A 23189-nucleotide genomic window follows, 5' to 3' on the forward strand; every position below is an offset into this window, starting at 1 on the left:
CATGTTAACTAGGATGGTCTCTGTCTCCTGACCTTGCGATCCGCCTGCCTTGGGCCTCCCAAAGTGCTGGGATTACAGGCGTGAGCCACTGAGCCCGGCCTGGAAACAGTCCTTAGAAACCAGTCACCATGCTGTGAGGAAGCCCAAGCTGCCATGTGGCAAGGCCCTGCCAAACATTCATGCTGGGCCACACCACCTGCCAGCCATATGAGGGAGGCCATTTTGGACTCTGGGAAAGCCATCTTAGTGGCCCAGCCACCAAGCAGGGAGCAGAAGAATAGCTGGTCAAATCACAGAATCGTGAGAAATAATAAATGCTTGTTGCTTTAAGCAATGAAGTTTTGGAGTGATTTGTTACGTAGTAGTAAATAGCGCAAACGTTTTTCTGCCCCAAGTCCAATTATTTCCTGTGCCCAGAGCCTCTCTAGTGGCATGAGCAAGACCTGTTCGGTTCTGCCCTGAAACTTGCTGTGGCTGGCTCCTACCAAGCTCTTTCCAATATCAGAACATATCCTCCGGCCCCAAACCGCCTTCACCGGCTGATGCCCTGTGAGGGTCTCTGGGTCAGACAGGACTGGGGTTTGCAAGTGAGGGATGAGGCACAGCTGTCCTTGGCCACCAAGGAGAGCCAAGCACAGGAATGTTCCCCAGGCAGGTCTAAGGTTCATGTGGTGGCATCTTGGCTCAGAGTGTAATCTGTCTGCTGGGAGCATGGTCTTGTTTGAGCAACCTCCTTGCCTCCCTGCCTTCTTTACACATCTATTGAGCACCTACTGTGGGCCCTTCCTCCTGGAGGTGCGAGGGGAGACAATAGATGTGATGAGGTCACTGTCCTGGTCCTTGGGGTTCCACAGATGGGTAGGGGAGAAAGCCCAGATGTGACCAGTCACACTCAAGGTATCAAGTGCTGCGAGAGCAGTGGGGGTGTCCACAAACGCCTCTGGGAGTAGGGGTGTCCCAGCTGTTGGGCACAGAAGAGGGGCCTGGCATCTGCAAAGACTGCATTGTGACCAGGGATGAAACTGGAGCACCGGCCTGTGGGGGTGGGGTGTGCTGGGTGGTGAGGAGCCTCGAGTGCCAGAGCGAGAGCACCCTGGGACCTAGTCCTGGGGAGCCAGGAAGTGACAGGAGAGGACCTGCCTCAGGTAAATGTGTCCAGCAGAAGAGACAGATGAATGGAAGGACACACAGACGGACAGAGAACAGGGAAGGGTCCGGGGAAACAGGGAGGAGGGAAAAGGCATTTCAGCAGCACTTGGATGTAGTCACCGTGGTCACTTGCTGTGCCTTGGCTGCAGGGGGCTGCTTGCCTGGGCCCGCAGGACCAGACCAACAGAAAGTGCCTCTGTCCAGGAAACTTACTGCCCGATGCTGGGAATGAAGGAAATGTCTTCATTAAATCATCAAAGTGAGGGTGCGCAAACCACTCTGAAGCGATTCTGACCGAGAAGATGCTGCATCAACTTGGGGTGGGGGGACAACTGAGCCCCTTGCGTTTCCCTGGCAACCTTATTCTTCTGTCCTCCCAGGCCAACTATCAAAGTTGGAGAAGCCACAGCTGTCAGTCAGCATGCGCGGGAATCAGTTGGCACATTGCCGGAGGTAATAGGAGGATTTAATCAAGGACCATTTACATAATGCATGTGAGGCAGTGCAGCTCTAGCTCAGAAGCTGCCAACAGCTGGACACCACCCCCTGTGCCCCCCATAAACACATCCTGGAGGCCTGAGGGGCAAGGGAAGGGAGCTGTGGAGAACGACAGTCCACCATGGCCAGGTTCTCCTGTCCTGTGAAGCTTATGCCCAGTGAACCTGGTCTTCCTAATGGACCCCAATGCTGTCTGCCCGACCACAGGCTGCACTTAGTGGACGAGGCTGGGGGCCACAGTCCAGAGGCCTTCCTGAGTATGCGAAGCTATAACTACAAGAACGGCCATTGCAGCACCATCGGTAAGAGCTAAAAGCTGGACACAAGCCGGATGGCCTGCGAATGGGAAGGGTCAAATGAACTGCGATCCGCCCACATGAAGGAAAACTGGGCGCTGCTACAGGAAGGAGGCTCTTCGTGTGCCAACAGGGAGAGGGCTCAGCGCCAGCTCCCTAGGAAGGCAGGCTGCCAGTGAGTATGTCCAGAAGGAGGTCACTCTGGTAAAAACAACAAACAAGCCATCAACACTGGCTGTGCAGGCAAAGGCGCAGAGTTCAGAAGCAATTGTCCCGACTGTTAGCAGAGCTTACTTCAGGGATGCAGCCAACATGGTGGGGGGCTTCCACTTTGTATTTTATATGCTTTGTACTGTCTTTGTTCACACTAAACATACAACCCCTTTAAAAGTCATTTATGGAGGCTGGGCAAGGTGGCTCATGCCTGTAATCCCAGCACTTTGGGAGGCCGAGGCGGGTGGATCACGAGGTCAAGAGATCGAGACCATCCTGGGTAACACAGTGAAACCCCATCGCTACTAAAAATATAAAAAATTAGCCGGGCGTGGTGGCCGGCACCTGTAGTCCCAGCTACTCAGGATGCTGAGGCGGGAGAATGGCGTGAACCCGGGAGGCGGAGCTTGCAGTGAGCTGAGATGGTGCCACTGCACTCCAGCCTGGGTGACAGAGCAAGACTCTGTCTCAAGAAAAGCAAATAAAATAAAAATAAATAAATAAAAGTTATTTATGGCCAGGCATGGTGGCTCACACCTGTTATCCCACCACTTTGGGAAGCTGAGGCGGGCGGATCACCTGAGGTCAGGAGTTTGAGAGCAGCCTGACCAACATAGTGAAACTCCATCTCTACTAAAAATACAAAATTAGCCGGGCGTGGTGGCACATGCCTGTCATCCCACCTACATGGGAGGCTAAGGCAGGAGAATCACTTGAACCCAGGAGGCAGAGGTTGCAATGAGCCAAGATTGCACCATTGCACTCCAGCCTGGGCAACGAGGGCAAAACTCCATCTCAAAAAAAAAGTCATTTATATAAAAATGTGCAAAAAATATGTCCAAGGGAGAATGAACAGAAAAAGATGCCAGTGTTCTTCCCTAACTGGTATTTGGCAATCGCTGAGCTGAGCATTTACAGGGCAGCTGCAGTGTGCCAGGCCCTAGGAGAATGGCACTGATCAGAAGCCTGCCCGCAAGGTGCTCACCATCTACAGGAAGCAACAGCACAGGGTGGGTGGGATGAGTGGGCATAGCCAGGCAACAGGAGCATGGGGCGGTGGGGCTGGTTCATAGCTGTGAGAAGATTCCATGGACAAGCATGCTGGGCAGAGACGCTGGGCAAGGTGTTGAGTATTTCCACCTGCTCTGCGTGTGCAGGGGGAGGCCATGTCGGAGACGGGAACATGCTGGACTCGGCAGGGCCTCTGAAGTCCTCCAAAGATGCATGGACACCATTACAAAGGTCCTAAGAGATGTGCAGGCCAATGAGAGAGGGATGGAGAGGCAGCAGTGGGCATAGGCCCAGTTTGAGTGCCAGAGGTGGGCAGTGCCACGTTCAAGGGCTGCAGAGTGAGTTACCCTAGGGCAGCTGTGCAGCCTTCCTCCCGCAGCACACACGTAAATGCACTGTCCAGGTGGGCCAGAAAGGCCTGAGTGGTTGTTCTGCACATCCTGGCCCACTGACCAGGAGGGCAGGACCTAGGGATCTCAGAGGTGCCAGAGACAACCCTTCAGCCAGAATAGGTCTAAGAGACTTTGTCCATTGTCCTCCAGAGGTGCTGGTCTTCCCCGGAACCTTGAGCATCCGGGGCAGAAGGACAGTGAGGCCTGAAGCTCTGACACCCAGAACTGTAAGTCCTGCTGACAAGAGAAAACTCCCAGGGGGAATGGCATGTGGCCTCTCCCTCAGGTGCTGACTTTGACAAGTCCACGTTGCCTGGAACACTGTGATGGATCCTGGGGACACATCCAAGATCACTGGGAGAGTGCAGGATTGACTGCTGGTGTGAGCCATGGCCGAGGGGTATAGACCAGTGCAGGACTTTGCAGTTCTGAGGCCTCTTGAGGCCAAAGGTGACTGATGACCCTGCAAATGGACTGGCCTTTCAGGGGACCACCACAGTGCCTGCACTGGCCTGGTGGTGTGGGGCTCCCAGGCAGCCAGCAGGGGCCTTTTCTAGCGCCCAACCTGCAACAGAGAAGTGACTGTGCCCTGGGGCTGAGTGCAGTGGATGGGTGGAGGGACTGGAACTACAGCTTGAGGGCAGACCCACTGCAGAGCTCGGGCTCCAGTCTCCGCTCCAGTCACAGAAGTTCCCGTCCGTGTGCGTGCAGGGAGCAGAGGCCTTCCACGCAGGCTCCAGCTAGCAGCAGCCCAGGCTGGAGGGCCTCTTGCTTTCCTGGGTCTCAGGTGGACTCCCTTCCATTCCTATAAGGAGGTGAGAAGTAATTTAGCATCAACCAAGAATCCTGTAGCTGACACTGGGCAGGGGATGCCGGCCCTGAGAGTCAGAGCTGTGAGCTGAAGCTCCTGGCCCTGTTGTTCAAGGCCTGAATGACTTGACACAGGACAAGAGGCTGAGGGGTATTCCAGGCACTGGAACAGAGTGGGCAAAGTTGCAGACTGGGAAAGCCGGGGCCAGGACACATCTGCAGGGCCTGGGATGCCCAGCCCGGGCCATGAGAACCAAATAGATGCCCATGAGGTCCATGTGTCAGGAGACCAGGGAGGGCTAGGGACAGGCTCTCACCTGGCAGGTGGGATCAGGGAGGCTACAGGCCCAAGGCTGCAATGACACCCTGAGAGGAGAGTCAAGGGATAGGAGAGGGCCACAAGTTCAGAAAATGGGAGGGTCTCGGGTGACAGGAGGACGGTGCATGTGGATTTTAGGCCTCCAGTCTGCTCCCCAGCCCAACCTAGCCACATCTATACGCACGGATTAGTTCTCCATCGCCGACCTGGAGCCGGGCACTGCTCTGCCTCTCCAGGTCCTGCAGCACCGACTGCTCGAATGCCAGGGCGGCTACACGGCTGAAGAATGCCTTCACGTTCTCGCCTGTGGGCTCACAAGACAGCCAGGACCTCATCAGTGTTTGTCCTTGCCCCTTAATGCATCTGGGTGTGAAAGCCAGGCCAGCCCACCTTCAGGTTGGCACGTAGCCCTTTCTAGAGCACCCTGACAGTAACAGTGACCACAGGAGGGCACAGCCCCACCCAGTCACATGGACAGCAGGGCCCACTGGCCTGGCTTCCCACCTGGCTCCAGCCTCCCCACTCCCACCCCACTGCCTGCTTGGGCCACTCCCTCAAACTTCTGAGCCTTTGCTTCCCAGCATCTCCTCTTCCAATCAGATGCTAATATGGCCCAGGTGTTGGAACATGTGGAACTCAGGACAGACATATGCCTGCCCTCCTGTCACTTTCCATACCTGTCCGGTGGGGCTGTGAGGATTGAATTGCTGTCAGCCCCCACACGGAGCCTTTATGCATCCTCCTCCAGGTAGAGGTGGCTGCCCATCAGAGAGCAGGCCAGTTTCCAGCCCTTAACATGCACACTGCCCTTGTGCAGCCAGCAACCTGCACAACCGCACAGGGCAGTTCTGCTTTGCCCATAGTGAGCTGTTGGTGAACTTACTGTTACTCTGATAAAGGAGGGAGGGTCTCACAGAGCAGTTCTCACTGTCAGGAAGGAGCAGTGGAAGACACTGCCAGTTGTTTGTGTTGGACGGGAAGTGGTGCTTCTACTTGTGACGCCAACCCTCAGTGCTCACCCAGTCTCCGACTAGATATCTGCTGTCCCCTTTTACACAGGGTAAAGACTACTGGGCCCAATTCCTGAGTCCCCAGAGCCTTGGGGGCCTATTATGTGCCAGGCCCTGTGTATGACTTCATTTCATCCCCCAACAACCTGTGTTTTCCATCTGCTCTTTGTGTCTTTGGATTTTCTGTTTTCCTCAGTAAATACACATGGCTTTTGTAATTTAAAACGTTTTTTCACAAAAAAGGGAGATGGATGGCATCACCTGCTTTCCAGATGAGGAGATGGAGGTTCAAAGATGCTGGGCATCTTGCCTTGGGCTGGGGGCCCAGTATGGCCAGGGATAGACCCGGTGGGCAGTGTGTTCAGTGAGAGCTGGGGTCTGTGAGCCACAGTGATACTGGAAGGGGTGGAGCCCCTGTCACTGGGCCCTTCTCTATGCCAGATGATGTCACATGCCTGGCATTTCAGGGCCGGAGGCGGGACAGTGCAGTGGTTACAGGTGAGAGTGTGTTTGGGTCCTGGTCCTGCCACCCTGTGACCCTGGAAGTTACTTCACAGGCATAAAATGGAACCTGCCTCATGAGTAGTTATGGGGTTGCCTTGGAGAACGGGCCAGCACGGCAAGACACAGGGTTGGAGTCACTATTCCCCCATCTGTGGGGCAGGCCTCCCAGCCTCCTTCTAGAGATGAGGCAGCTCCTCTTAGGCAATGAAAGGCGCTGCCAGGCACCAGCACAGCAGGGCTGTGATGCCAGTGTGCACAGGGCCACAGAGGGAACAGACGGCTGGCTGCAGAGGGAAATGCTGCATGGCAGGCCCCATGGGACTGGCCCGAGAGCCGGGCTCTGCCCCACCATGCTGACAGCCCCGGCCCACTTACCGGTCTTGGCCGACACCGACCAGTACTCGGCCTGCATCTCCTTGGCCAGGTGCACGGCCTCTGCTTCGACCTGCTCACATGCTGCTCCTGACTGAGAGAAACAGCCCTTGTTGACCCAGCGTCCCGGGCTCTCTTGCAGGGAGGCCCCGGGGGATAGGCCGCTGCCTGCTTCCCACTGTGCCGCCTCCCTCCCCCGCCATGGCTCCTCCAATGAGGGCTGAAAGGGAAGGCATTTTCCCAAGGGCCACCCAGACCTCCAGTGCCACTCTGCTCACCAGAAGGTCCTTCTTGGTTCCCACGAGGAAGATGAAGCAGGAGCCTGCCTCGTTCTCCCTCAGAGCATCTTCCAGCCACTGCCTGGAGTGCAAGGGGGAGAGGCTGAGAGATTCACCCATCCTCCCACCCCAAACAGGGGGCAGAGAGCACACTTGGGACCTCCCCAGGGCTGGGGTGCTGGGCTGGGAGGGACAAGGAGGGCTTCCTGGCCCACACTGGCTGAGAGGATGCTGCACCTCCAGCCAGAAGGGCCTTAGCTGGACCCAAAGGGTTGGGAATACCAGAGCCCTGGCTGGAGGTGGTGAAGACCCCTCCTGGCCCCCCTCTGGCCTCTCCCGGTGAGACCTTGCGTGAGTCCTGCACGTTTATCAACTAGAACAGTCACCCCCGCCTCCCTCACGGGGTTTGGAAGATGCTGGGTGCGAATGCCCCAGACCAAGGTAAGGCGAGAGGGCTTTGCTCCAGTAGCTGGCCAATTCCCAGCAGAAGTAGATGGCCTCTTGAATGGGTCACATTGCCAATTCTCTCTTCTCGAGACTGCAAGTACCAAATTCATGTCCCTTCAAAGACTGGCGATACAGTTTTCAGGGCCCAGAGTGAACTGAACATGTGTGGCACCTCATTCAAAAAGTATCAGGACTTGCAACACGGCAAAGGCAGAGTATTGAAGCAGGCTGGGGCCCCTCTGAGCACGCGCCTGGGGCGGCTGTGCTGGGCTCACACTCATGTGCTGACCCCTCCAGAATAAATGGGGACAAATCTCTAGGGTTAAAGGCAGCTGGATAGTAAGTGGCCCGTGGGCAGCTGGTTCTGACAAGGGGCCCGGTCACTCACACCTACCATGGGGTCAGGGTCCACTGGCCGGGCTCTGGGAGCCCTTCCAGGCAGCTTCCTGAGCCCAGGGAGACTGCAGGGGCCACAGAGCCCAGACTTACCTGGTGTGCTCCAGGGTCTGCACGTCAGTGAGGTCAAAGGCCGTGATGATCACTGGACACCCGGAAAAAGCCAATAGCCAATCAGTGCCAGGTGAGGCGGGCAAGGAGGCTCCCCAAGAGGTGCCCAGCTCCCAAGGAACAGCCAGGGCAGCCCCCCAGGCACTCAGCACTGGAACCTCCTACAGTGGAGGCTGAGGAGGAGATACCCCATGGCTGTCCCCAACCAGGACCCTCCAGCCTGCACCCGGCAGCCCAGCCTCAGTGTGGGATCCAGGGAGGCAGGACAAGGTGGGCATGGAGTGAGCGCATGGGCTTTAGCATCAGACACCCTCTGCCACTTATGGCGAAGGGAGCTCAGGTGAGGGCCTTAACTGCTGAGAGCCTCAGTTTCCCCATCTGTAAAATGGTGAGGATGAGACCTCTAGCTCTCAGGGTTGCTGTGAGGATTAAACAAGAGCAGCCATTTTAAAAAGCTGTTAGTCCAGGGCCCGATACAGGGCCAACTTTCAACCAGTGGCAGCTACAGCAGTGATGGTTTGCAACAACCCACTTTAGCGAAACAACTTCCAGGGAACCAGCTACGCAGAAAACCGGGCGATGCAGCCCGGGCCCTCAGCTCCTCTCATCACTGGCCACACCCCGGTCCTGTTGGGGTCCTGAGGGGACCCCCAGGTGGAGGACATTACAGGCAAATGCTCTCTACTGCCCCCAGGGGTGTGACCAGGGCCAGACAGGGGCTTCCTCTGCACCTTGGCTTAAGGCTTCAGGGAGACCCACACCCCTTCCAAGGCAGGTGGGAAGAGAAAGGAAGGGGAAAACAGGATAGGGATGACAGCAGCCAGGCTGCCATGTGTAGAGGTGGGCCAGGCGCCTCGCACCTGTTATTCCCAGGGGAGAAGCATCCTGTCGAGAAGAGAGGCCCAAAGAGGCAAAGGGCGCAGGAGGCCATGCGGCCAGGGCAGAGCTGGAGCTCCAACCCATAGCTGAGGGCTGCATGGTTTGTTCCTATTTTTGCTTCTTTTAAGTCTAAAATAAAATGTTGTAACTTTTTCACCACTACCGAGTAGACATAACGGTGCCTTATAATTTGAGTGTGGTTTTGGATACTTTTGAGGTTCTCTCACATCTCCCACTGAAATCCATTTCTGTCTTCTTCCTGGGAAGGTGGGGTAGGTGATAGGAGCTTATGCTGCCGCCCCCTGCTGACGGTGAGCCCTGCCCAGCACCACCTGGCTGCCCTTGGCCATGGAAGTGGTGGGCACCCAGCTCTGCTGGCCCCCACGTGGGACCTGCCAGTCCTCCCGAGGTCCTCCTTTCACTCCTCCTCCCTGGCCCAGCCCCCTCTGCTAAGACAAGACAAGCCTCCTCCCACCTGCCCCTGGAGTCCAGCGCTGCCCTTCTCTGAGCCTCTGGAAAAGCACTTTCATCTCTGAGCATCTTTATGAGCTGAAACTGGGGTGAGACTTAAAGCCAGCACCCACTACCACAGGGTCCTTAAAGGGTGTGATCGCCAAGGTCAGCCAGGGCCTGGGGATGAAGGCAGCTTCCCTGTTCCCAAGTAGTGGCCTGGGGGTTTTCTCAGTGGGTCTTGGAGGACAGAAAACAGGTGCCTGTGCAGAGAACTTGGGATTCCCACTGTGGAGCCTGGCAGAGACCCCGCTGCTGCACGCGGTTGAGAGCCCCGACGTGGCATGTTGCTCACCCTGGGCGCCCCGGTAGTAGGCAGATGCGATGCACTTGAACTTCTCCTGCCCAGCTGTGTCCCAGCTGTGAGGTGGGTGAGAAAGAAAGGGAAATGATGTCAGGTTACACAATCACAGTGTCTTGAGCCAACAGATTACGGGACCATGGGTGGGAGACCCTAAGGGCCTCTGCCAGCTGCATGGGCTTCAGGAAGTGCCTGTTGTGAGCCAGCTGTCCCTACCCCCAGCTCCTTATGATCCCTTCCTAGGGTGCCCCCAGTGGACTTCTCTCATTCCTAGTGGGGAAGGGTGTGGCATTAGTTGTTCTGCTGCTTGGATTAGTTGCAGCTCACTCCCTTCTGAATGAGACATTAAAATGGAACATATGGCCCAAGACATGCCTCGCTCTGAAGATGTAGCAGTCCACTTGTAGAGAAGGCTCTGTGAATGGCACTGGGGCTCCAGGCTGGGCCTCCAGCAGTGGCTCTACCACTTGCTTGGGTGTGACTGGGGCATTGCTTCACCTTCCATGCTGCAGGTCCCAAAGTAGGGGTTGGGGATACCTAACAGGGGAGCAACAGGTGGATCTCAGGAGTTAACTCCAGCTCTTTGGAGCACAGTAGTGAGAAGAAATTAGAAGCTAAGCTCTGGCTCCATGGAAAGGAGTACAACAATCGATTAATGATGTCTGCCATGGGCACAGTCTAGAAGAGGGGAAAGAGCACCTAGTGAGATCTACCCGCCCTGGTTTAGAACAAAGCAGGGAGTCACTATGCAGGGCTGAGTCTGAAAATTCTTCCCCAATTCATTGCTTTTTAAGGTCAACAGATCAAAATTGAACTTTTCTCAATAAACTGCAAAGTAGACAAATCACAAACAAGACATCAATGGTCTGAATTTTTTTCTTTTTTCTTTTTTTGAGGTGGAGTTTCGCTCTTGTTGCCCAGGCTAGAGTAAAATGGCATGATCTTGGCTCACTGCAACCTCCGCCTCCCAGGTTCAAGCAATTCTCTTGCCTCAGCCTCCCAAGTTGGACCACTATGCCCGGCTAATTTTGTATTTTTAGTAGAGATGAGGTTTCTCCATGTTGATCAGGCTGGTCTCAAACTCCAGACCGCCTTGGCCTCCCAAAGTGCTGGGATTACAGGTATAAGCCACCATGCCTGGCCATGGTCTGAATTTTTTTCAAGTGATCCAGCATGACACTGAAGGTTTGGTCTTCATTCTTTCATTAATTAATTCATATTTTCTTTCATATCTGAAGACTCTGGGGGAGGAGCTGGTGGTGGTGGCCTAGAGATGAGCCTGTGGGGAGGCTGGCGAAGGCCTCAATGTAAGACAATGAGAGGCTGAGCCAGGGCAGTGTCCCTGTTTTGTTCAGGGCCCTCTAATGAGATATGGCCTGTGGTCACACGGGTGAGCCCAGCCCCTAGCCAGTCTTTCCCGGCTCCGCCTGGGCTACCCCTACCAGTCCTTTGCTCTTCTCAGCTCTCTGGATCCCTCAGTCCTGCAGCCTTGTGTTCTCCTAGCCTCCTTTGCTCTTGACTGACCTGTACTCTCCCTTGGGCGAGATTTGTTATCCTCCATCTCCAGGGCTTTGCTGGGGCTGTGGAAGTTCTGAGAGAAGGGGGCACTATCTTGACAGAGTTATGAGCTGACATCCATAGGATCTGAAGGCTCAGTCCAGGCAGGGCATGGAGGATTGAGGAACCAACTCAGGTACCAGGAAGGAGCTTGGTGAATGCCAGCAGGCAAGTGGAGATGAAGTGGAGATGGGGGGCAGGGCCAGCCATGTAGGGGAACATGGAAGGGTCTCACAGGAGAGTAGAGGTGAGGGCCCGGGCCCAGGCAGGCCTGCAGCATTCTCCAGGTGCTGGGGCAGAGGGAAGCTGCCCAGCTGGGGTGGGAGAGGGTAAGCCCTGGGCCACTCAGAAGGAAGGCAGAGGAAAGGGCTGAGGCCAGTGGGGGCCATCGCGAGTCAGACTCCCAGGGCCTAGCAAGGAAGACAAACAGAAGTGGGCCGGGCATGGTGGCTCACACCTGTAATCCCAGCACTTTGGGAGGCTGAAGCGGGTGGATCACTTGAGGTCAGGAGTTTGAGATCAGCCTAGCCAACATGATGAAACCCCGTCTCTACTGAAAATACAAAAACAAATTAGTTGGGTGTGGGGGTGCACACCTGTAGTCCTATTTGGGAGGCTGAGGCAGGAGAATCGCTTGAAGTGGAGGTGGCAGTGAACCGAGATTGCGCCACTGCACTCCAGCCTGGGTAACAGTGCAAGACTCTATCTCAAAAAAAAAAAAAAGACAGAAGTGGAAGGAAAGCAAGGCAGGGGAGAGGGAGTGAAGGCTTCAGTGTGAGGAGGAAGACGAATGCCTCAGACCTGAGGAAGGATGTGGTGCTGTGGACTCCATCTCAGCCCTTCTTGCCCAAGCCTGGCATGCAGGGACTGGATTTGACCCCATTTTACAGGTGGGAACAGAGGCTCAGAGCTCAGAAGCGACCTGCTGGAGGCCACTCTGCTGGCCTGGTGAGTGGGATCACAGGAGGCCCAGGTCAGGGAGGGACTGGAGCCAGGGCCTCGAGAGGAGCAGGGTGGGGATTGGGGAGGTCATGGGCAGGTGAGCAGGTCAGGCTGTGGGCATCTTCCCCAGAGCCAATGACCAAAATGAGACAACTTTGGGACTGATGGAGCATCTGGGGGTTCTGGGAGCTGGGAAGCTGAGTGTCACACAACACCCCCAGGCTCTGCTTGTCTAGACCAGTCCTCCTTGACATGGACACAGTGCAGGAGCTCCCCAAATCCTTTCTCAGGTGCCCCTAGGAAGCCGCCCACGAGTCATGGGGGAAACAGCGACTTACATCTGGAGGCTATAGGGAATTCCAGCAATCTCAAAGCGCTCAATTTCAAAGTCCACCCCAATGGTGGCCTTGTAGTCTCGGTCAAAAACGTTCTTGCAAAACCTGTGGGGGATAAGGAAGTCGTCACGGGGGGTGTACTCACAGAAATGTGCCCGGAAGCTTCACTTGTGACAGTGAAGGTCTTTAGGCAAATAAGGTCCACTTCCCATCAGGAAGTGATGGTCCACACAGGCCATGGGTGGGCAGGGCAGCCAGCAAGGACAAGGTGGGGAAAGGGAGGCTGCAGGAGCTCGGAAGGCAAGCTGCGAGTTAGAAACTGAACGAAACTGAGCAGCCATTTGCAGGGAGGGCAGTAGAGGGGAGAGCCCTGGCCCCAGGGGGACAGTCTGACAAGCGCCAGGTTCCTGGGATGCCACAATGTCTGCCCAGCCCTGCCATCTCCCCGATTTCTTGTACCCCCTCTTATCTGGCTCCCAGCAGGTTAAGGCCCGGCAGTTCCTGGAAGCCACATGGTTTCCACTATGTTGATACTATCTGGGCCACCCAGGCAAAGGTATGACAACCTGGTGCTGGGGGTGGTGGCCGACGGGGCAGAGGAAGCCTTGTACCTGTGGATGAGGCTGGTCTTCCCCACGTAGAGATCGCCAACCACCACCACCTTGGAGAGTTTGAGCCTGTGAGAAATATGGCCGTGTTGCCCTCGGGCATGCCTTCCAGGGTGTCTTCACACTCACAGCCCCTTCCTTCCCTGAGCTCTCTGCTGGTGAGACACCCCTCACTCCTGGACGCAGGATGGGCCACCCTGCGGAAACACTGTGTCCCCCTCCACACTCCCCAGAGGGGAGACGGGAGAGGCTGGGGACTCTGCTTCCCCTAGAGCTTCACCCCTCACCACATTTGGTCAAAGTCCCCATCCTAAGAATTAGGAATGGGCATAAAAAAAGGCCAAGTCACAGGAGGAGGGGGCAGAGGCAGGAGGCCAGGGTGCGGCTGTGGTAACCAACCAGTAGCCATGGGCATGTCTATGCTGTGGGGGAGCTGTGCTGAGGGTGCAGACACAGGGTCCACGTTCAGGGAGACCCCAGCACAAGGGACGGGCAGCCCCTCACCCTCCCATGCACCCCCTGGGGCTGTGCGCCCATGTGGGTTCTGGCCTCTTGCAAGCAGGCACTCCGTGACCATGACACCACCATGCCCTGCTCACTTAGAGGTATCTGTAAGGGTCAGACAGGCCAAGGGGCACACCCTGAACAGGGCTCAGGCTCTATACATCTGGGCTGTGGCTTGAGGCGAATCGGCTCTGAGGTTCTTGGGCTCTCTGGGGGTCACTGCTCCCCAAGAGCAGCCGCCACCCTCACCCTTTGTGTGTGTCCTACACTCTGTGCAGAGGCGTTTCTCGGACTGTTTATTATTTTTTTAGAGACGGGGTCTCGCTGTGTTGCCCAGGCTAATCTCAAACTCCTGGGCTTGAATGATCCTCCCACCTCAACCTCCTGAGTAACTGGGACTACAGGTACCATTGTTCCAGCTTCCCAGGACTACTGACAACACCTTAAGAGTTTTTGCAGCTCATCCCAAAGGAGGCAAACGGGTCACAGCAACCAACCTGGGTAAATATCTGACAGGCACTTCCTCTGCCTGTAAACAGCAAGAGGGCACCACTGTGTCACCTGGTGACCTGGGCTGCAGGTCACCTCGCCAGGTCCATGAGAGCAGGGACTGTGTCTACCCTGCTCCCAGAGGGCCCTTTCATTCTGACTCCATTTCTCCTATGAATGAGTAAAGGTACTGACAAGGTCTTGCAGCAGGTACCCTCTGATCCTCAGTCTCCCCACCTCCAGTGCTGCCATAAGGGGTCAGGGAGATCATCTGCGTGAAGCACCTGATATGGCACCAGCATTCCCCAACAGATGCCACTACTCTCATTCCACCACCATGGCCACTTCGGCCATTCTGATCTCAGCTCTGCCTCACCCACTCTGCAGTTTGGTAACCTCTAGCTGTGCTCTGTGGCAGCCTCGTCACACCTGTGTGACCCCTGTGAGCTCAGCCAACTCCCTGAGCAGAGTATGAGCTCCTAAGGAAGAGGGGCAAAAGCAGGCCCTTGTACCTATTTGTTAAAAGAAGGAATGACTATTTCACAATCCCTGTGCCGGTGGTGGCAGGTGCTGCCACGGCAGGAACAGGGCAGACACAGCCCTCGCCCTCTTGGGCTAGGTCCAGTGAGAAATCCAGCCTGCAATTCTGTGAGATACGTTCTTGGGGGCACAAGAGCACCCAGGAAGGGTACTCTCCCCAGTCCAGGCTTGGGGGCAAGGGTAGTGGGGGGTCAGAGAAGCCTCCTAGAGGACTTGACACTTATGCTGAGACCTGAAGGGGAAGGGGAAGGGGAAGTGAGGGGATTAGGAAAGACACTTCAGACAGAGGAAATGGACTTGTGCCGAGACCTCAGGCCGAAAAATCTCCTGCGTGACTTAGAAGAGGGAAAGTTGTTCCATGTGGCAGGTGTGTTAACTGAAGCCAGATGAAAACCCCAGTCATCCTCAGGCCTGTACAGGGCTGCGCCAGCCTCGTGTGTGTGTTTCACTTGCTCATTCTTTCACACGTGCATTCATGCACTCATTCCTTCCTGCCACCTGCTCCCCCATCCCACACCCTGCAGGCTCACCCGACAGTCCCCGTGTTTCTGCGTTGGCAGGCAGCGCTGACCTGCCTGTGGAAGTGCTCCCTGAGCTGCAAACAGGCTTCTGGCGTGTACCACTGCAAAGAGACAGACAGACACATCATCCTGCAAAGCTGCGGCTCCTTCCCCGTAGCAAAGCAGTGAGGGGAGACGGTCTTCCCAGCCTTCCTTCCTAGGCCTCACAGCTGGCAGCCTCAATAGCTTTCCCTGACCCGCCTGTCATGTGTATCCTCTATTTCTTCAGCCTTGAGGCTCTGGGGCCTTGTGAGTCCAGAGGGGCGAGCCCAGGCAGAGACTCGGAGATCTGGGTCTCACCTGGGGTCGTGGTCCCCTTGTTGCATGCATGTGACAGGCCTCTGTCTGCTCTGGGCCTCAACCCTCTCAAGTGGAAAGGAGTGGAGCTCTTTTGGTGCCCAGATCCTCCAAGATCCAATTAGCCAGGTGCAGGAGTGAATGCCTGTGGTCCTAGATACTGAGGAGGCTGAGGTGGAAGGATTGCTTCAGCTCAAGAGATAGAGGCTGCAGTGAGCTATGATCATGCCACTGCACTCCAGCTTGGGTGAGAGAGTGAGACCCTGTCTCTAATCCATACCTTCCATGAATCTCTGATGACATTTTGTTTTTAAAACGTGCATACATGTGCCTGGAAAATGTCCTAGAAGGCGCTTTCTGTTGTCCACATTTCTTTTTTTTTTTTTTTTTTTTTTGAGACAGAGTCTCGCTCTGCTGCCCAGGCTGGAGTGCAGTGGCATGATCTTGGCTCACTGCAAGCTCCGCCTCCCGGGTTCATGCCATTCTCCGGCCTCAGCCTCCCGAGTAGCTGGGACTACAGGCGCCCGCCACCTCGCCCGGCTAGTTTTTTTGTATTTTTTAGTAGAGACGGGGTTTCACCGTGTCAGCCAGGATGGTCTCGATCTCCTGACCTCGTGATCCGCCCGTCTCGGCCTCCCAAAGTGCTGGGATTACAGGCTTGAGCCACCGCGCCCGGCCCACATTTCTTGAAAGGCAGACCTGAGCAGTGGTTTAAGAGCATGGGCCTCAGGGTCAGAAAAAACTGCATATACCCCAGCCACCCTCACCTGGTGTGTAATTAGAAAAAAATGAGATTAAACAAATTAAAGATGACCATTATTTTTTGCCATTGGATTGGCCCAGGCTAAATACAAAATGTGGCAAGGATGTGCGGAGAAGGACACCGTTGAGGCCGTTGGTGTGATCTGTGTATGGCAATGGTCCCGCCCCCCGCCCCCCACCCCTGCACAGTCACAGCCACCTGCTCTGTCCTTCTGGATGCTGCTTGGATCCACAGCTCCCCTCCCCCAGCCCCAGTGTCTTGGCCATCGATTTGGGCTCTGCCTGGCCCATCTGCCCTCTCAGTGATTGAGGCAGCAGTGATGGTGAAAGGAGATTAGCAAAGGGCAAGTTACAGAACCTTCTTGAGCTCCAGTTTCCTCAAATGTTAAACAGGGATGCTCATAATAGCACCTTTTCATGTGGTCTTTGGAGGAGTAACTGAATAATGCAGGTGAGCAGCTTAGCCCGATAGTCTGCTTTTCTGCAGAAGAGTGGCAGCTACCATGAACAAGCTGGCTGCTTCTTTCTGTCAGCTTCCATGACAGCTTTAAGCTGGGGACTGGCCCAGACACAATGGTCATTACAGGATGACTGGAAGACTATGGTAATGAAGGCTGCAGGGTAAGAAGTGTGAGCTGATTTCAGAGACAGGGAAACTGAGGCACATAGAGTAAAGGGAAGGACTTGCCTGGCAAGCAGTCTGAGGACCCTGCCCAAGCTGGCTGTGAATTTCTCAGGGCCCTGGGGTGCAGGATGAACTTGGCCAGCAGTGGCCTTGATCCCTGACTATTATGGGCAAGAGGGGAGAATGCCACCTGTGAAACCAGGACAGATTCCCTAGACTGCTTCCCTGGGGTAGGGAGCTCTGGAGCCAGACACAGCCAGGTCAAATCCCAGAGGTACCAGGCACAGCTGTGTGATGTCAGGCAACCCTGCTTAACTCTGATCCTCACCATCTGCTTTGCCAATGGGTTCTTCATGTCATGATACCTGGAGTGTTTTATGCCAATCACACTTTCCTTCATTTTGACTCAAGAAAGACCAGTCTCCATCATCCCTAGTTGCCACTGTCAAGCTCTGCAGAGAAAACAATTGCCTGAGCCTCTGTTGAGATGGAAAACCCATGGGGAATTGTCTACGGGTCTGAGACACAAAGGCTTTCTCTGTAGGTGTGTGAAGAAGGAACTTAGGGAGGAAGGTAAAGAAGGGGGAAGGAGGAATGGCCACATACTCCAAATACCCAGGACCTATCTAGAGTCACCTCCTCCTCACCAGCCTGGCCACAGAATCCAAGATGCAAAAGGCCATTCCATGGAGATGATCTCTCCCTCCGCACCTGTCCTAAGCCACAGACGCAATCCCTGAGAGTACGGGCTTATCTATCCTTCCAGAAATATTTTCTGCATATATAAACAAACAGACATTTCTCCCTATCCTTGTTTTCACACACAGGAGTGTGCTGCACACGCTCTACTGCACACTGTTCCACACCCTGCATTTTTACTTAACGGTTTACTTTGGCTCTCGTTGCATGTCAGCTCCTGAAAAGGTTGCCTCATTCTTCCTCACGTCTGTGCCAGGATGTATGACTTGTTTAACCAGTCTCCTCTCCGAGGATATTTACGTTGTATCTGATCTTCTATTCTTACAAACTGCTCCAACCCCGGCCGGGCGAGGTGGCTCACGCCTGTAATCCCAGCACTTTGGGAGTCTGAGGAGGGCGGATCACGAGGTCAGGAGATTAAGACCATCCTGGCTAACACAGTGAAACCCCATCTGTACTAAAAATGCAAAAAATTAGCCGGGAGCGGCAGCGGGCGCCTGTAGTCCCAGCTACTCGGGAGGCTGAGGCAGGAGAATGGCGTGAACCCGGGAAGTGGAGCTTGCAGTGAGCCAAGATTGCGCCATTGCACTCCAGCCTGGGCGACTGAGTGAGACTCCGTCTCAAAAAAACAAAAAACAAACAAACAAAAAAAAAACTGCTCCAACCCCTATCCTTATGCACATTGTAAACCCATGCCAGAATATCTGCCAAGTAAATTCCTAGAAATGGAATGGCAAGGCCAGTTGCAGTGGCTCACACCTATAATCCTAGTGCTTTGAGAGGCCTGGGTGGGAGGATTGCTTGAAGCCAGGAGTTCAAGACCAGCCTGGGCAACATAGCAAGACTTCGTCTCTATTAAAAAAATTAAAAATTAGCCAGGCATGGTAGCACATGCCTGTGGTCCTAGCTACTCAGGAGGCTGAGGCAGGAGGATTGCTTCAGCCCAGGAGGTAGAGGATTGAACTATGATGGCACCATTGCACTCCAGCCTGGGTGACAGAGCAAGACCCTGTCTCTAAAAAAAAAGAAAAAAGAAAAAAGAAACGGGATGGCTGGATCTCATAGGGCAGGGTCATCTGCCATATTGGTAAATATTGTCCACTGCCCCCTATGGAGGTTGTACTCAATTTGTATTCCCTGCTGCAATTAATATTGGATTTTAATACAGACACAAGAGAGCTGTGAGTTTGCAGCGGAAAACAGAGGCAGAATGGCAAGGGGAGAGAGAGCCCTGGATTTGGGGTCACGGAACTGGAATGCTGTTTTGATAATAATGATGATAATGAGAACAACAGCAACCATGACTGCAGGGGAGCTCCTGCATACCGTGAGCTAGGCACCCAATATGAGAGGAATTACCTCCATGTAACATGTAACAGTGGCTCTGAGAGGTTGAGTAATTTGCCCATAGCCACACAGTTTTTCTTTTTTTTTTTTTTTGATACGGAGTCTGGCTCTGTGGCCCAGGCTGGAGTGCAGTGGCGCAATCTCGGCTCACTGCAAGCTCTGCCTCCCAGGTTCACGCCATTCTCCTGCCTCAGCCTCCCGAGTAGCTGGGACTACAGGCGCCTGCCACCGCGCCTGGCTAATTTTTTTAAATTTTTTAGTAGAGACGGGGTTTCACTGTGTTAGCCAGGATGTTCTCGATCTCCTGACCTCGTGTTCCACCTGCCTCGGCCTCCCAAAGTGCTGGGATTACAGGCGTGAGCCACCACGCCCAGCCAAGCCACACAGTTTAATGACAGAATCAGAATGAAGGACTCACATAGAGGACTGGCTGGCTGCAAAATCCTAGCCCTTATAACCTCCAGGCCACATTGCTGCCCAGTGTCACCGTCAACTTGCTACCCCGCCTTGGGCAGTCAATGGCCAGTCTCCCAGCTCCTCAAGGTAAATCTGGCAATGGACAGACCTCCTCGATTCACCTGCTTTACTTCCAGGCATGAGTGTAGAGTGGGGAGAGCTGATGTGGCTGCAGTGCCAGGAGAGCACTGCAGACATGATGACTCTCTACCTTAGGGAAGGTGGCGATGACACGGTCGCGGCTCACGGGGGGCCCCAAAGGTGTCAGGGAGGACCTCATTCTTCCAGAGTCCTGTGGACCCAATCAGGAGAAAAACAGTTAAGGAGCTGTGCAAATACCTGGGGACTCACCCATGAGTTTTCACAGAACTTTTCATTAGATCCAGGCTGGGTGCAGTGGCTCATGCCTGTAATCCCAGCACTTTGGGAGGCCAAGGTGGGAGGATCACTTGGGCCCAGGAGGTTGAGACCAGCCTGGGCAACAAAGTGAGACCTCAGTCTCTAAAAAAAAAAAAAAAAAAAAATAGCAGGGCATGGTGGCCTGTGCCTGCAGTCACAGCTACTTGGGAGGAAGGTGGGAGGAATGCTTGAGCCTAGGAAGTCAAGGCTGCAATGAACTGTTAAGGTGCCACTGCACTCCAGCCTGGGTGATAGAGTAAGACTTTGTCTCAAGAATAATAAATAAAACCAGATCCAGGCTTCCCTCTCCATCAGGAATACGGGGCAGAGGCCATTTCTCTCAATCTGCATACAGCAGGCAGCATGGTATGGGGGAACCAGGTCTGCCCCACCCTGCCTGGGAGTCAGAAGACCTGGGTCTACCCTTGACAGGTGTCTACCAAGGAGGAGCTCCCCTCTGAGCTTACCTTACTGGGCTGTGAGGCATGACACAGCTCAGGCAGTGGAAGTAGAGCCGGGAGGGGTCTCCTGCTCCTAGTCTGCAAAGGATGAAGGCTCTAGGTGGGCCTGGGGACCCTAACTTTCAGCCAACTAGGCCTTTTCCCTGAAAGCCCTCACTTCACCAGGCCTCTGACTCTTCCAGCCTCCTCAACAGCTCTCTGTCTCCTTTCTCTCTCCGGGCTCCTCTCCCGGTTGCGCTTGGGTGTCCTTGGCGGAGTCCGGTTGTCCTCCCGCATCTGACCTGGCTCTCCTCCACGACCAGCTCGGGCCTGGCCCAGAGTTTGCGCTCCGGAAATGAGGACGCCCCTGGGCCGTAGGCTGATTTCAAGTTATAAGGGCGGGAAGTGGGCGCGGACGCGGTGCCCTCGCGGCCCTGGCCACGGGATGTGCCAGCACGGGCGTGGGTGACTGGGAGGGTCGGACAGAGTGGGCGAGCGGACTCACCACCCGTGGCTGCGAAAGCTGGGGCTCGCCGCGGCCTAGTCCGCCAGAGTCAGCGGCAGTGATCACCATGGCAACGAGAGCCGCGCGGGACCGGCGGGCTACACGAATCGCCGACGTCGTGGGCGGGGTCTGCGTTGGACTGACAGCGGCGCGTCCAAGCATCCAGCTTGCACCAGCGATCACCATAGTAACGAGAGCCGGCCTGGAGTCTGGGCGGGGCTTGCAGCAGGGAGACTCCCGGACACCCTGGAGAGCCAGAGATCACCACGACAACAAGGGCGGTGCTGGATGGGTGGGCGGGGGGCGGGGCCGTGGAGGCCCGGGGGCGGAGCCTGGGCTCTGGCTGGCGCTGACAGTGGAGAGATTTGTGCCGGTTCTGGTGATCACCTCGGCTGGGAGGGGTGGGGCGGTCATGGCATAAGAGCTCCTGATGTAGTATTGATGTTTAATTGGAGTCAAGCACCCTGCAGCTGCAAGAGATGGACTTGCCTACCATCTACTGACCTTAGTCTGCATAGATCTGAATCCAGTGTTGTCTGAATATTATATGCCTGGCTTCTAAAGCCCACGGTACCAAATTAATTTCCTTAATAAAAAGCTGACCTGAGTCAGTGATTCCCTCTGAACTAGTTTCGGTTTGGAAAGTTAGCTGTTTTGGGCTAGATGGCCTCTCGTGGCCCTTATAAAACCGCGGAACCAGCTTCTAAGTCCAGAGTTCAGTTTCAGAACATACTTACTCCAGCTCCTTAACTTTTCTGCATCACAATATGGAATCCTTGGTAAACAGATTTAACGCAATCATCTTCAATTCAAAGCTAAGTGTGCTGGAGGCTGATGTTCGATGTATTTTTTTTTTTTTTTTTAAGAGATGGAGTCTTGCTATGTTGCCCAGGCTGGACTCAAACTCTTGAGGCTCAAGGAATCCTCCCGCCTCAGCCTCCCCAGTCCTTGGGACTACAGTCAAGGGCCACCACACCTGGCTCTGTTTAATGTCTTTTAGTGAGTTTCACTGCTAAGGTTGAGGCTTAGGGGGTGAACTTAGGTGAGTTGTTCCACCTTCCACACCTCAGTTTACTCAACTATAAAATAAACGCAACTATCTATTTCAACGGATCACATGAGATGGTGAAAGTGCTTTTATATTGTAAAGCTTAATTCAAGTCCATTAATCATTCATTCACGTACTGAAAGCTTCTTGGTATATGCCCAGCACTGGGGAGACAAGGAAACAGAACGGACATGGTGTCCACCCTCAGGGAAATTGGAGTCCGCTGCAGGAAGCAAAGAATTAAATAGAGAATTAGGGGGAGTGTGCCAATGGGATTTATGAGAAGGGAAGGTTAAGCTGTGGGATCACTTACTAATTTGGATTTGGGGATTTGACAAGAGCTAGAGATCACCTTGAACCCCTCCTTTAGCTTTTTTTTTTTTTTTTTGGAGATGGAGTCTCACTCTGTCACCCAGGCTAGAGTGCAGTGGCGTGATCTTGGCTCACTGCAATCTCCGCCTCCCGGCTCAAGCGATTCTCCTGCCTCAGCCTCCCGAGTAACTGGGACCACAGGTGCGCACCAACCATGCTTGGCTAATTTTTTAATTTTTTTAGTAGAGACAGGGTTTTGCCATGTGTGCCAGGCTGGTTTCCAACTCCTGGCCTCATGTGATCCGCCCACCTTGGCTTCCCAAGGTGTTGGGATTACAGGCGTAAGCCACCGCACCTGGCCCCCGCCTCCTTTAGCTCTTAAGTGGGCTCTTTGCTTAGATCTAGAAACCAAATTGACACTAGGCAGATTAGCAAGAGAAAAGCATACAAATGTTATTAGTTTTACATGCACATGGGGATCTTTACCAGAGTGAAGTCTGGAGAAGTGGCCAAAGCAAGATGCTTTTATACTTTTTAGACAAAGGATGACAAATTTGCGAAGAAATGGCAGGACAAAGGGGATCTGGCTAGGGGCAGTAAATTCTAGGGGATTCACTAGGAGATAATATGAGGGGCATAAACCTAGTGGAAGACAGGGTTAAGTATATTTATTCAGGTCCATTGCAGTCCCCAATTTTTAGTCTCAGCTGATAAGGGCTATTTTCCTGCCCTGGTACAGTGAGGGTACCACTCCTAGAGGAATCTTTATGGCTTGCTGAACGCGGAAAGAAGCATATCTGTTTGCCTTTTCTTGTATCTTTTTTAAAAATTATATTTATTGATTGATTTTAGAGTTGAGGTCTCACTCTGTCACTCAGGCTGGGGTGCAGTAGTGTGATCGTATCTCACTGTAACCTCAAACTCTTTGGTTCAGGCAATTCTCCCCCTTCAGCCTCCCAAAGTGCTGGGATTACAGGTATGAGCCACTGCACCTGGCCCAGCTAGCCCTTTCTGAGGCTACTATTTTTCCAATGTTGTCAACTCAAAATGGTCAATATACCAATCCAGCATATTTTGGGATGGCGCATACTTCACTCCTTCAGGGAGAAGGAAGGTTTCATGGAAGAAGTGTTCACCAAGTTGCATCCTGAAGGACAAAGAGGTAATAATTAGTGTTACAGGGCGCTCAGGTTTCAGGAGCGGGGTGGTATTTGAGGGATTAAGAGAGAGTCTAGCATGGCTGGAGGAGGCCATCACCCAGGGACTTC

At 54.3% G+C, this 23189-nt stretch overlaps 1 protein-coding gene across 4 annotated transcripts; it reads right to left on the bottom strand.

Moving 5' to 3' along the window:
* Window positions 1–1598: 1598 nt before the first annotated feature.
* RAB36 (RAB36, member RAS oncogene family) lies at window positions 1599–20783 on the bottom strand. 4 transcript variants are annotated; one of them, XM_025400647.1, is made up of 12 exons: window positions 20562–20783; window positions 20084–20155; window positions 19429–19509; window positions 15002–15093; window positions 12942–13007; window positions 12334–12435; window positions 9491–9555; window positions 7789–7840; window positions 6853–6934; window positions 6578–6668; window positions 4873–4992; window positions 1599–4364 (listed from the first exon to the last, which is right to left on the bottom strand). In XM_025400647.1, exons 1-12 carry the CDS (start codon window positions 20745–20747, stop codon window positions 4300–4302), a joined length of 1074 nt encoding a protein of 357 aa, XP_025256432.1. In that variant the 5' UTR covers window positions 20748–20783; the 3' UTR covers window positions 1599–4299. The 4 variants fall into 4 exon arrangements, with proteins under 4 accessions (XP_025256432.1, XP_025256433.1, XP_025256434.1 ...); XM_025400648.1 differs by lacking the exon at window positions 20084–20155 and having other exon boundaries at window positions 20562–20770; XM_025400650.1 differs by lacking the exon at window positions 20084–20155 and having other exon boundaries at window positions 4343–4364; window positions 6598–6668; window positions 20562–20747.
* Window positions 20784–23189: the final 2406 nt, after the last annotated feature.

The sequence above is a fragment of the Theropithecus gelada genome, chromosome 10, assembly GCF_003255815.1.
Source record: "Theropithecus gelada isolate Dixy chromosome 10, Tgel_1.0, whole genome shotgun sequence".
NCBI classification, from domain to species: Eukaryota; Metazoa; Chordata; class Mammalia; order Primates; family Cercopithecidae; genus Theropithecus; species Theropithecus gelada.